Here is a 12,087-nt window from a genome sequence, read left to right as displayed (position 1 = left end):
CTAAGTAATCGCCTTAACATATTTGCGAGGCTCTTTGGGCGCTTTTTCTTATGCTAGTTAGTTTTGGTCTTTAAACATAGTGCGAAACTTTTTTTTGCACAAACCCGTGGGCGTTAGACGGGAGGGTATATATTAAAAAGGACTCTTCTTTTCGCAAAGGAAAGTATACTGACACCTTGTTAATGCGAGCTCGCTTAAGTCGAACTAAGCGTAGACAGCTTGGCTAGTTGGTGGTTTGTTAGTTGTAACACTATGATTCTTGTTTCGAGTCCTCCCAAAACACACACACACGCGCGCACACACACACACGCACGCGCACGCACACGCACACGCACACACACAAACACCTTCCTTCCCCCTACTGCCATGCGCTCAAAAAATTCAAACGCACAGTAGAGTTAAGCCTGCCTCATTTACTCTACGCGCTCGGTATGTAATTCTAAACATGACTACAACGAAAAAAACTTGCAGATTACACTTGGGCGCAACCAATCTCTTATTTCTGTTTTTCGTTACGTACAGAGTCGATCACATTTGTCTAGAACGCTCGAGCGGTGCCGTCCGGTGCAAATAAAGTGAAATTCTAAAGTAGGCATTGGCTTTCACTGATGATACTTCCGCTGGGGAGAAACCTAATAGACATGTGCACTACACAGGCACCAGCACCTTACCCCCAGCAAAGCAGCTGCGATAAGATTTAACCTCATTTGCTCCCCAGCACACTGCTTGAGCGATCTACACAAGTGTGATCGACTCTGTACTGAGTGGTAGTCGGAGGAAAACCCTCTCTTAGAGCCTGCGTTGCGGGTGTTAACGGTAGCATCAAGGTCACCTTTACCGTTCTGTGCGGAATATTCTTTATCGGCATGGAACACACACCTACAGGTGCAATCATTCACGCCATCAGACTGCCAGTCATAGAGGTAACATGTGTTATATTCTCATGATTTATTATCTGAAGACAAGTGAGCGGTTAGTGTGGCTTTACCATCTTGACCTTACCCCAGTCGTCGATGCTAAACGATGCTAAATCAACAAACGCTACGGTTGGGCGGCTAGGGTGACTAACAGAATAGTTCAACTGCATCACTCGGTACGGTCAATATATCGTTTGGCGTTGCGGTTTGGTGTTTAGAACGAATGACCTCCACAGTTGGGGCTGACGAATGATTATCGCTTAACCTGTTTTGTATGTACCCGACTGAGAGGACTCGCTGTTGACTTTCGCGGGCGGTGCTGAGACAGCATCCTGAAAAAAGACGCCGTGCATGGAAGGCTCACCTTCGAGTGCAACGGTGACGACTTGCGACCATACGGTATGTCCCGAAGGCAGGGCCTTGAGGCCGCACCGGTAGCCGCCCTGGCTGGACTGGTAGGTATGCGTGAATGCGTTGGGCTCGCTCACCTTCTCCGGCTGCAGGGACCAGTGCGTGTGGTCGAGGAACACACCGTTCTTGGTCCAGACATGCGCGTATGCGTAGCTGCCCGGCGGCGCGGTCCTGAGCTCGGTGCCGTCACCGCGCGTGGCTCGACACTTGAGGACCAGGCCGGGGAGGTTCCAGCTCAGGAGTACGGGAGGCCGGTTCGAAATTATTTCCACAGTCATGGTCTCATCTGGTAAACAGGAGTGTACAGCATCAGCCTGGACTTCAGTACAAAGAGGCTAATAAGCGGGGACTTGAGGATAACGTTTATGACTTTCTGTTAGCGGAGTTTCTTATCTGAGAGAAGTCAGTAGACTTATTTCTTTGGGCACCTGAAGCTCGAGTGCAAGGGAACTAAATTTGGAATTTGGGAGAAAAATGGCGGAATTTTCTATATCCTCAGTCCTTTCGGTGTCTACAGCATCCGGGTTTCAAATGATAATGGACATGCCTAACTGTAGTTTTGTATAACCTTCACCTTCTTTGCCGTACTGTGGCGTCGAACGAAAGTGTGAACGATAAGTTTCCGATTATGCTCCAAAGTTGAGTAAAAAAGCCTAAAGTAAAGCAAAGCGCTAAAAACACGAATCAGTAAAGTACAAAAACAGAAGATGTCTATCTCCTTGGCGCCGGCCAAATTTTTGCGGTATCGCTGAACTCAGCACTCGGCTACAAGAACATGACAGGCGCAGAGGCAGATAAAAAATTTTAACCTGAACCCGGTTTTCCAGTGACATCGTGGGACCTAATGCAGGTACGGCGACTCCGCTACTGACCATGCTGGCGCTGTGACTGTCCCCAAAAGCCACCGCTAACTGCTTCGTGAACTAGCAGAGGCTTACTGTATGCAGAAAGTTCCTTGGGAAAGCCTGGTTCACGTCGTATATGTTGCTTCATTGAATAAAGAAAGGATGCTTTTAAAGACAACAGAACCAGTGAGATGTAATGCACAGCACCTTAGTCTTCCTTTCTTCCACACGCCCAAAAAACCGCACCATATTCGGACCGTTTGCTTCGTGAGTGCGACCTTTGAAAATGCTGCACCTGCAGGCGCTAATCACACCGATACTGCACCAACGTTATTGCATCGACGGTCGCTACCCTTCCGTGCCAAGCGGGGGTAATTTTGTGAGATTCAGGTGTTTCTCGCGCTTAATGCAGAGCGCAAGAAAGACGTTATGAAGCCACGCGGAAACTGTCTTCTCAAGCCTCTTTAATGACGTACAATATCGTCCGATCGATAATTCAACTGCGTGTACAAAGGGGCTTGAAGCGTAACTACTCAATTTGATATCAAACATTCCTTATTTGGGGAAATCAAAGGTAACACTTTGTGCGCTTAACTACAGTTTAGTTCACGCACAACAAACCAGTCCGTTTAGACCTCGGTTTAAGTTGCGTGAGACGCCAAGCATTACGGGTCGCGCGGATAAAAGTTCCTTTCAAGGGCTTCATCACGGGCTTCCAAGAGGTTAAAGTGAGACCGCGCTGTGCGGCGTTGCGTCCCTCGCATTCTGGCTCAGTGCCAGTAGGTGGTGGTGGTGGTGGTGAAAAGCATTTATTTAGTATTTTACAGAGAGGTGCTCGGGGAGAGGCCCCTAGTGGGTCTCACCCCTTACAATACTAGGCGCAGTCCCTCATTATGGGATCCCGTTGGTCATGACCGCTACACAAGTCCGCCGAACCAGGGCCTGTTGGGCCGTTAGTTCCTGGCAGCTGAGCAGGGCCGCCTCCCAGTCCTCTCGGGTAGGGGAACGGGGGATGGGGGGAAGAGAAGAATTTTTTCCGCATGCCCAAAACCATGTGGAAGGTGTCGGCCATCTCCCACAGAATGAGCAGAGGCCGTCAAAAGAAGGATTAAAGTGCTTGAGAACCGCAGGGCACAGCAGGGTGTTTGTAAAGAGCCTGAGGAGAATTCGTTCGCCAGCTTTACCCAGTCCTTTCATAGGAACTGGGTATCGCCGGTGTTCGGCACGATAGTGCTCAGTAATGTATTTAAAAGAAAGGAGAGGGCTGTAATCTGGGTTAAGCTCCTCCCAAGGCACGCCTGGGGCCCGGTGAGTGAGTGCGCGGGCTGCCTCATGGGCGGCTTCGTTACCTGGCATGCCTTGGTGGCCGGGGACCCATATAATTGAGCGATGAGTTGGATCGCCGTCGCGAGTACTGTGGTGTAAAATTTGGTGAGCGAGTGGAGTGATCCAACCGAACTCAACGTTACGACAGGCTACGCGAGAGTCTGTGAGGATGAATTTAGAGTCGGGATGAGAGGCTGCGAGGGTGATCGCCACCTCCTCCGCATGCGTTGAGTTGGGCGCTCTGAACGAGAGGCCGTCCACCTGTTTTCCCTCGTGTATGACTGCAGCCGTATACCATTCCCCCCTGGAGCGGTAGGGGCCTGCAATGTCGACGTAGAAGACGTGTTTCTTTGAACCATAGTGGCGGTGCAGGGCATCCGCCCACGCCTTGCGCCGGCCATTATGGTCCTCCTTGTTCATCTTAGTCGGAAAGGGTCGAACGTAGAGGGCGCTTCTCCACAGTTCGGGCACTCTAACCCGTTCAATGGTATGGTGATCATGTCTGATATGTAACCGGTCCAAGAGGCGGCGACCGCACACGGTCTGGGCGAGACGCGTGTATTGGTTAACGAGATGCGCCTCGCGAAGTTCTCGATAGGTGTTCACCACCCCCAGCGCGAGGAGTCGCGCGTTGGAAGTGAATATCGGGAGGTCGAGAGCTCTCTTGAAAATTTTGCGGAGTACAATCTCCAAGTGACCTTCGTCATGTTTCCGTAAGCGGAGGTAAGGAGTCGAGTACAGTACTCGACTAGTTACGAAGGCATGCGCGAGGCGCATCGCATCCTTACTTCGCAACCCCCCTCGCTTGTTGGAAACGCGGCGAACCATTCGGACCACCTGGTCGCCGACTTTGCGGAGTTTGGCGAGAGTTGTGTCTGCCTTACGATGTTGATTAATGAAGAGACCGAGTATTCGTAGCTCCTTCGCTTCACGGATGGGGCCGCTTGCGAGAGAAAGCTGAACGGAGATTTTGCATTTCGGAGAAGATCGAATATGCACAAATTCAGACTTTGGCGGGGAGCACTGGAGGCCGCAGTACGTGGCATAGTGGTTAACTATGCTCGCCGCTGCTTCCAGGCATTCCTCCATCTCTGCTATGTTTCCCGTAGTGGCCCAGATGGAGATGTCATCGGTGTACAGCGCATGCTTAACACCGCCGACAGCCGCCATCTGTGCCGGGAGATACATCATAGCAATGTTAAAGAGAAGCGGCGACAACACAGCGCCTTGTGGTGTGCCCCGCGTTCCCATCTCAAACGGGCCGTACTCGGTCTCTTGTATACGTATATAGGCCAAGCGGTCTGCTAAGAAATCTTTGATGTAATTGAATGTACGAGTATCACAGTTGGTCTCGCTAAGGCGCTTTAGTATGACGCCGTGTTTAACATTGTCAAACGCACCCCTGAGATCGAGTGCTAGGACTATTTTGTCGTTGTGTGGGTGTTCTATGGATTCGAGAACCTCGTGATGAAGCTGTAAAAGGATGTTTTGTGCGGACTTACTGGGTCGGAAACCGAACATGGTGTCGGCAAAGGTGTTCGTACTCTCGAGATATTCCGAGAGGCTGTCACGGACCATCGTGTCCATCAGTTTTCCTACGCATGAAGTGAGGGAGATGGGACGGAGGTTGTCTGTGTTTACCGGTTTCCCTGCCTTCGGGATAAAGTTTACCAATGATGTCTTCCAATCCGGTGGCTACGAAGTTTTACCGGTCCAAATGGCGTTAATATGTTCGAGTAGGGTTTCGTATGCCCGATCAGGAAGGTTCGCCAATAGTTTGACTGTGAGCTTATCCCTCCCAGGCACCGCCCCCCCCCCCCCCCCCCCGCGCATTTTGGCAAGAGCCGCGCAAAGGTCGTGAAGCTGGAAAAGTTGATCCAGTTCCAGATTATCGCAGCCTGCATACGAATAATCCTGCCCGCGCGGTCTTGATCCTGATTGAGGTATTGTGAGCGCAAGGCGTTCGCTAGCTGCTTCGTGTTTACTTGAAAGCTGTGTATCGCGTGATTGATGTGTTTCTGGGCCTCCGAGCATGTTTGTGTGGGGCCTATGAGACTCCTGAAGAGCCGCCAAGTGTTGCGGCTGGACATCTGTCTTGCTGCGCTGTTGCATCGATCTACCCAGTTAGTGTCGGCGAGCTGGGCAGCATACTCGGCAGCTGGCTGGGTGAGGTCAGAGATGCGAGTGCGGAGTTTACGGTTGTGTTTCTGCCGCCGCCATCGCTTAGTTAGGCTGCGGCGAGCTTGCGCGCTGAGCGAACCACTGGTGTCTGCTAGAACTCGCATAAGCGCAAACGGCATTCCGCGACACTTTGCCATAGTACAGGGGGGTACCAACGGTTTGGCTTTAACGCCGCAAAGTTACTCGTTGGAAAGCGGAGGCCATTTCCTCACATCCCCAGGCGCTTTCTGCGCGATGTCGACTTAACTAGGACATCTAGCTCATCTGACAGCTCCTTCTTCAACCAATTCCGCTATAGAGGCCATATTTAGATCAAATGTTCGCGAGCGAGTGGAGCGTATAATGGGTGACATTAACCGATGCTAGCTTCCAGCGTCGCGACGCCTGGTGTTCTGAGGTTGCCACTGCAGACCCGACGGCGAGGCGCAGGGCTCACGTACCTGACACGTCGAGTGGCTTGAGCTGTTGGTCCTCAATGCAAACAACCGGGTACTGTTCGTCGCAGGGTCTCGTCTCGACGGCCCCTGACGAGGTGTTCAGGACGGCACACTCGTGGTATGGGTTGGCGTACGCTACGGTGTCCCCGTAGGGCGAGTAGTCTCCTTGCCTGCGCGTAATGTGCAGCGTGAGTAAATACTCCCGTATACAGTCCACCTTCAGCTCAGGATCTCCAGCGAAAGCCGAGGACGGCAAGCGCTCTTGAAATGGTAGAAGGACCGAAGTCGATCGGTTTGCTTCGCAGAGTGCGCATCCAGAGCAACGTAGCAATGAGCGGCTTTGGCGATAAGCAGACCTATGGAATCCAGCTTTTCTATACCTGTCTCTACTGCTGTGAACCGAACCACTACGCAGCCTCGCTGTTCCAGGTATGTCTCGTCGCTATACCTTCTAAGCAAGAGCAGCATACAAATATTACATACGTCGACGCAGAAACGAAGATTTCCTCAGCTTGTGCCAATGACTTATAAGAAGCTGAACCTAAGTGTAATGAGAATGTACATACAAAGACAGCCTACAGTCGCTTAAACGAGGTAGCACAGCAGAATGTTCGAACGTTTTTATTTTATTGTTATTATTGTTTTAATTGCTGGCGTTCATCGATGGGAATTAATAGCGTAATTATTTTACTGATAAAAGATAATTCATAGAAAGCCGAATAAAAACGACCTATTGGCACCGGTTGGATCCGAACTCACGACCTCCGAATGTCGCGTCCGGTGTAAGAAAAAATGAGCTACAACGGCAGCAGTCCAGTCTGTTTTCGGGGGTATTTATATTGCATGCAAACTAACCTGCAGAGTGTTCACTAGCGTTCAATAAAAGTCCCAAGGCGGCCAAAGCGGAATCCCATTAAGCCTCAGCCGAAAATATATGAAAAAGAGGAAAATATACGGCGGAAAATCACCGCCGCCCTGGTTTCCCCTGGGAAAAGATGAGGCGAGGTGGGATGGAAAGGGGACAGCGGAAAGGCTGATATGCTTGAGAAATGCTGAGAAATATCTGAGGAGTACTACATGTAAAGAGCAAGGCAGCCTGCACGCCTAGAGGCGCTTTATAGTGCCGTATCATGGGTGCTGCCATCTTTGATCACGTGATCACGCCGCCATTACACGCCTCCTGACTGCTCGGCGCGCGCCTCGTCGCGGCGGCTGCTGCGTCTGATGGTTCGGTTTCGACAGGCAGTGTTTCGACTGACGCGGTTGTAAAGGAGTGTAAATACAACACAACGGTTTGGCCAGTTTCGAAGGACACGTGAGAACCCTAATTTGATCACTTGAGTCATGAAAACGTGATCAGGCTTCATGCCGCGGAGAGCTGCTCAGCTCTCCCTCTTCAAGCTGACGGATGGATCACTTGAATGCTTGCCTTTGCATCCGCTGAAGGATTTCGCTGAATGTTTTATTTATTGTTATATCTAAAACGGCAAGGCTTAATGCTCTTGCGGCAACGCAGGTCGTTCTCGTATTGTGTACATGCATGCAGACACCGCTCTAAAACGCTCACACGCACATCGTACGGACTTGTTTGTGCTTGGGAAACATAAAATATTTTCTACTGTTTTGTTAAGCACTGAAAGGCGACAAAAATAGACACATAAATGTTAACTGTCATGGTAGCAGTACCATGCATCAAGCGGCCTTCCCGAGCTGACGTGCTATCGTTTCGAAGGATTGCACCATATAGTTGCTATAACGCGTGCACGGCAACGCGTTTATACCGCACAAAGTTCACAATTATGTCAGACTCACATAAAACTGTGGTGCGCTCCACGCTCGATATGCAGACATCAAAATCCTCGAGGTCTCTTTGGTGGTAAGTTCAGCCTCACTCTGAGCGCTGGTCTGCGGAGTCACTTTTAGTGACTCTCGCATGGAGCGCGAGGAAGCGACAACTACCCAGAACAGCAACCGTAACACAAATGCTTTATTCTGAATATGCTCCACAAAAACCGCGCTACTTGGAGCGAAGTGAACGGTAGCACCAAGAAGACATGTAATAAACGGACTGACGGTAAGCGTTGTCGGCTCGCACGGCTGTGCACTGCGCAATCTAAAGTAGCGGTACGTAGGAGCGTAAGTCGTCATTCTTTTCCATTCCTAATTCGACCTTTGGGTGCTCCTGTTACTAATGGCCTCACACGTTAGCTAAACGAGCAATGGGATCCCGCTGCACGCGCAGACGCAACTGCACAGCAACTGAAAGCACGAAGTGACGGTTCCGGTGACAGAGCAGCTTGTTCAGCCGCTATGTTGGGCGCTTACGCTCGAAGACTTTCCAAGATCGAAACCTTTCGTTCTATATTGGCTATCTAGAGCTGGCGAACGTGTTTGTTGCGGACGCCCGTTCGGAAAGGGTGCATGGCGAACGGCCGTGAACAGGGGCCGTACGGCCTTGTGCAGTTCGATTCCGTGAAGCTCGCAAACGATTGCATCCCGCACCTTTAACTCTTTGTAGCACTTCTTGGAATCCACAACACAGCAGGTTTTACCTCTGCCTTTCCACGTCTTCGTAGAAAAAAAAAACATTAGGCAGCCACCCGCGATATTTCCACCGCAGCGTCGAGGCGCACGCGCCGGTAACTTACTAAGCCCGTAATGGCGCAGTGTTCCGAGCGCGCCTGTGGCGCCATCTGGTCTCAAGCAGAAGATGTGCGCGCTGTAAACGGGACAAGAACACGCAAGTCAAGCTTGCGGACTGGGTGGGAAAGGTCGCTCTCCGTTAGGGGGCCATTCATCGCACCCCATTGACCTTTTAGATCAATAAAGTTTCTCCAATCTAATCCAATCTATAGTACCTGGACGCAGTGACGGTTGACACGGCCGGTGTGTTATTCACTGTTTCCGGACTCGTTTATGGTCTTTAGAAGTGGCACTTCTGATTGGTCGGAGAGCTCCAGCGCATACACGCCAGGGAAATGACGCAAGTGTGGTAATTTTTGTAGGGTGGTTTTAATGTGAAAGTGTTTCGAGACTTTCACGTGCGATTTTACAGATAACGCAGCCAATATTCTGCGCAGAAAAAAAACGTCATTCCCTTACTGTCCTTTTACAGTGTTTTGGAAACACCGACAGGCACTATATTGACAGTGGGGCTGCATCAGCTGCGCGGCTACCGTGTTGTTTTTGCTTCAAACAGCACCCAGAAACTGAACTGCAAATATGTGCCAATTTCTCTTCATCCACACCTGCAACAACGTATGTGCGGTTGGTAACATGTTGAACATAATTAAAATACTGGAAAAAGACGGTTGCTCGTGGGATAAACATTGCCAGTTTTACTTTGTTGAAAGTAGCTTTAAAACCATCATTTTGCTTTCGACTATATTTTTAATAAGAGCTATGCATCTCGGTTGATGTCACACCCATTAGTGCCACTGAAGGCCGCCTGGCTCGGTAGTCCTCTAGTCCGGGACGCCAGGGTGTGCGCACGCCGACTGCCAAGCAAAAGAATCATTCTCATATCGAAAGATTGCATTTGGCATTCTTTTCCTAGGTTTGTTAGCACCTCACGCAGGTATTCATTTATTTGCGCAATAAGCTTGCGATTGGAGGAAAAAAATACGGTGGATAAACGTCGGTAGACTGGCCCTTATAACTTTGCCATGTAAACAGTGAAAGCACCTGGAAATTTCCTCCTCATAATGACTTTTTCTTACTAAGGAACAGCTGGCCTAGACCGCAAAATATTGATCATCGAAAGCACGCGCAGCAAGCGCTAAAGCGAAGCAAATATACAGCGGACAGCTTGTATCAGATTAAATCTGAATCACGTTTGGTTGCATTCCATGCACTTGAAAAGGAAGACATCATTGAACATCACTGCCGTAAAGCCACCTCGGTGGCTCAGTGGTAAGGTGCTCGACCAGTGACCCTAAATACGTTCGGGTTTGATCCCGGCTGCCCCGGTCGCATTTCGATACAGGCGAAATGCTAGTGGCCCGTGTATAGTGCGTATAAGCCCTCAACTACGGCATCCTTCATAGCCTGAGTCGCTTTGGGACGTTAAGCCCTATGATCATAACCAAATATTACTGCTGTGAAATGACCTCATACCATACCCACAATAAATGCCAACAATAGCTGTCATTAACCTGCTGAACGTTGTCGCAAAAAAGAGAGAGGTAAGCTTTCTCTTTCGGCGCTGTTTCTTGTATTCCGTATTTTGTTTTACGCCGTTTCGTTATGTAGCGAGGTTTCGGAACGTATTGGTTCCTAAATATAATACAATTGCACAGAATTGAGCGTAAATGCAAGAGATGCATACGTACAGAAAAAGCCGAGGAATGGGGTCCACCCAGTGAAAAAATCCTTCGATGATCCGTAAGTTCAGCCAAACGTACGAAGAGGCTAGACCTGAATGGGTGAAAATATAGCGAAACAGGAATTTAAGTTATTTCATTTGGTCACGACAAAGATATGCCGCGTTTGCATACTTGTGAAAGTCTTCGGTAACAAGTTCACGCAGCATAGGACGAACACAAGAGAGGCAGACAGGACGACGCGCTCCTTACAACTGTCTGTTTTATTGAAGGACGCGTAATATATAGGTACAGGGTCAATCACACTTAGAGAGAACATGGCTCCCCGTGGCCACGTACCTGCGGAGTGCCATTGCATCTAACTCGTTCATGAATCAATACAGGCAGGCGCACGAGAAGAGGGACCTCGACGTGGTGCTTCGTGTCATCTGCCCCTTGGCACGGGTTTGCCACCGGCTTTGTCGCAGTAGTGCTCCGCGTGTGCGCAGCCACGCGGAGCCGTGTTCCCTCTAAGTGTGATTGACCCCGTACACTGTCGCACCCCCATCAGCTGCAGCATACGTCAACAGGCTGTACAGGTTCATAAAGGGGTAAAGGGAAACAAGTTTAACATGGAGTGGGTTAAAAGTAATAAAGGCGACCGATGGTTCGTCAAAAAAGGCAAAATGGCACGTGCTGCAAAGGGCCAAAGTAACATGATATAATGGGATCGGAAGTACGATAACGAAATGAAATGAAATTGAAAGGTTAAACCAGAAAAAAAAACGCATGAAACAAGATAAACCTTTTGGAAACTCCTTCGTGCGCTGAACAGTTCAGGCCACCCCATAAAAAGGCGTGAACTTGTTCTTTATTCAGAGAAAACTTTCTAAAGATTTCCCTGAGTAAAGAAGAAGTTTACGGATGTCTTTTAATGCGCCCCGCCGCGGTGGCTCAGTGGTTACGGCGCTCGGCTGCTGACCCGAAAGACGCGTGTTCGATCCCGGCCGCGGTGGCTGAATTTCTTGAAGACGAAATTCTAGAGGCCCGTGTGCTGTGCGATGTCAGTGCACGTTAAAGAACCCCAGGTGGTCGAAATTTCCGGAGCCCTTCACTACGGCGTCTCTCACAGCCTCAGTCGCTTTGGGACGTTAAACCCCAATAAGCCAATCTTTCAATGCGGCGGTCTGAAGTGTTCAGCGCACGAAGCCGTTTCCGATAGATAGGCTTATGTTGTTTCGTGTGTTTTTTTCCTGCTTTAACCTTTTTATTGCAATTTCATTCCGTTACTGTCCCTTCAGATCCCAATATATTATGTTACTTTGACGTTGTCGAGTACGTGCCATTTTGCGTTTCCTTTTCATGACTCATAGGCTGCCTTTTTTGCTTTTAGTCCATGCACCCTATGTTAAACCTGTTTTCCTTTATCGTTTCATGAACTTGTACGACATGTTGTATGCTGCAGCTGACAGATGGTGTGGCAATGTAAAGTAGCGATCAGAATGTCCTGCAACACTCTGGCGGCCACCTTCTTCTAGTTTGCGCTTGACAGAAAATAAATAGGCGTGCTGCACGGTGCCAAGCACGCGGGCACGCTGCTCGGCAGCTATACAGAGAACTTTGCAGCAGCGCCTGACTCTCATTGCTTCGTGACATCAGCTCGTGCCAC

General features: G+C 49.8%; 1 protein-coding gene across 1 annotated transcript in view; it reads right to left on the bottom strand.

Moving 5' to 3' along the window:
* Positions 1–11,023, bottom strand: part of LOC149355361 (uncharacterized) — a 152,078-nt gene extending 141,055 nt beyond the window's left edge. Inside the window, exons 1-4 of the mRNA XM_089576105.1 lie at positions 10,981–11,023; positions 10,449–10,533; positions 6,121–6,287; positions 1,282–1,614 (exon numbers count right to left, since the gene is read on the bottom strand). Coding sequence (XP_089432231.1) covers positions 1,282–1,614; positions 6,121–6,287; positions 10,449–10,533; positions 10,981–11,023 — 628 coding nt within the window. The remainder of the gene's footprint in view (positions 1–1,281; positions 1,615–6,120; positions 6,288–10,448; positions 10,534–10,980) is intronic.
* Positions 11,024–12,087: the final 1,064 nt, after the last annotated feature.

The sequence above is a fragment of the Amblyomma mixtum genome, chromosome 3 (assembly GCF_055824585.1).
Source record: "Amblyomma mixtum isolate Tamu chromosome 3, ASM5582458v1, whole genome shotgun sequence".
Lineage (NCBI taxonomy): Eukaryota > Metazoa > Arthropoda > Arachnida > Ixodida > Ixodidae > Amblyomma > Amblyomma mixtum.
The sequence above is the reverse complement of the archived record's forward strand: the minus strand, read 5'-3'. Positions and strand labels throughout refer to the sequence as shown.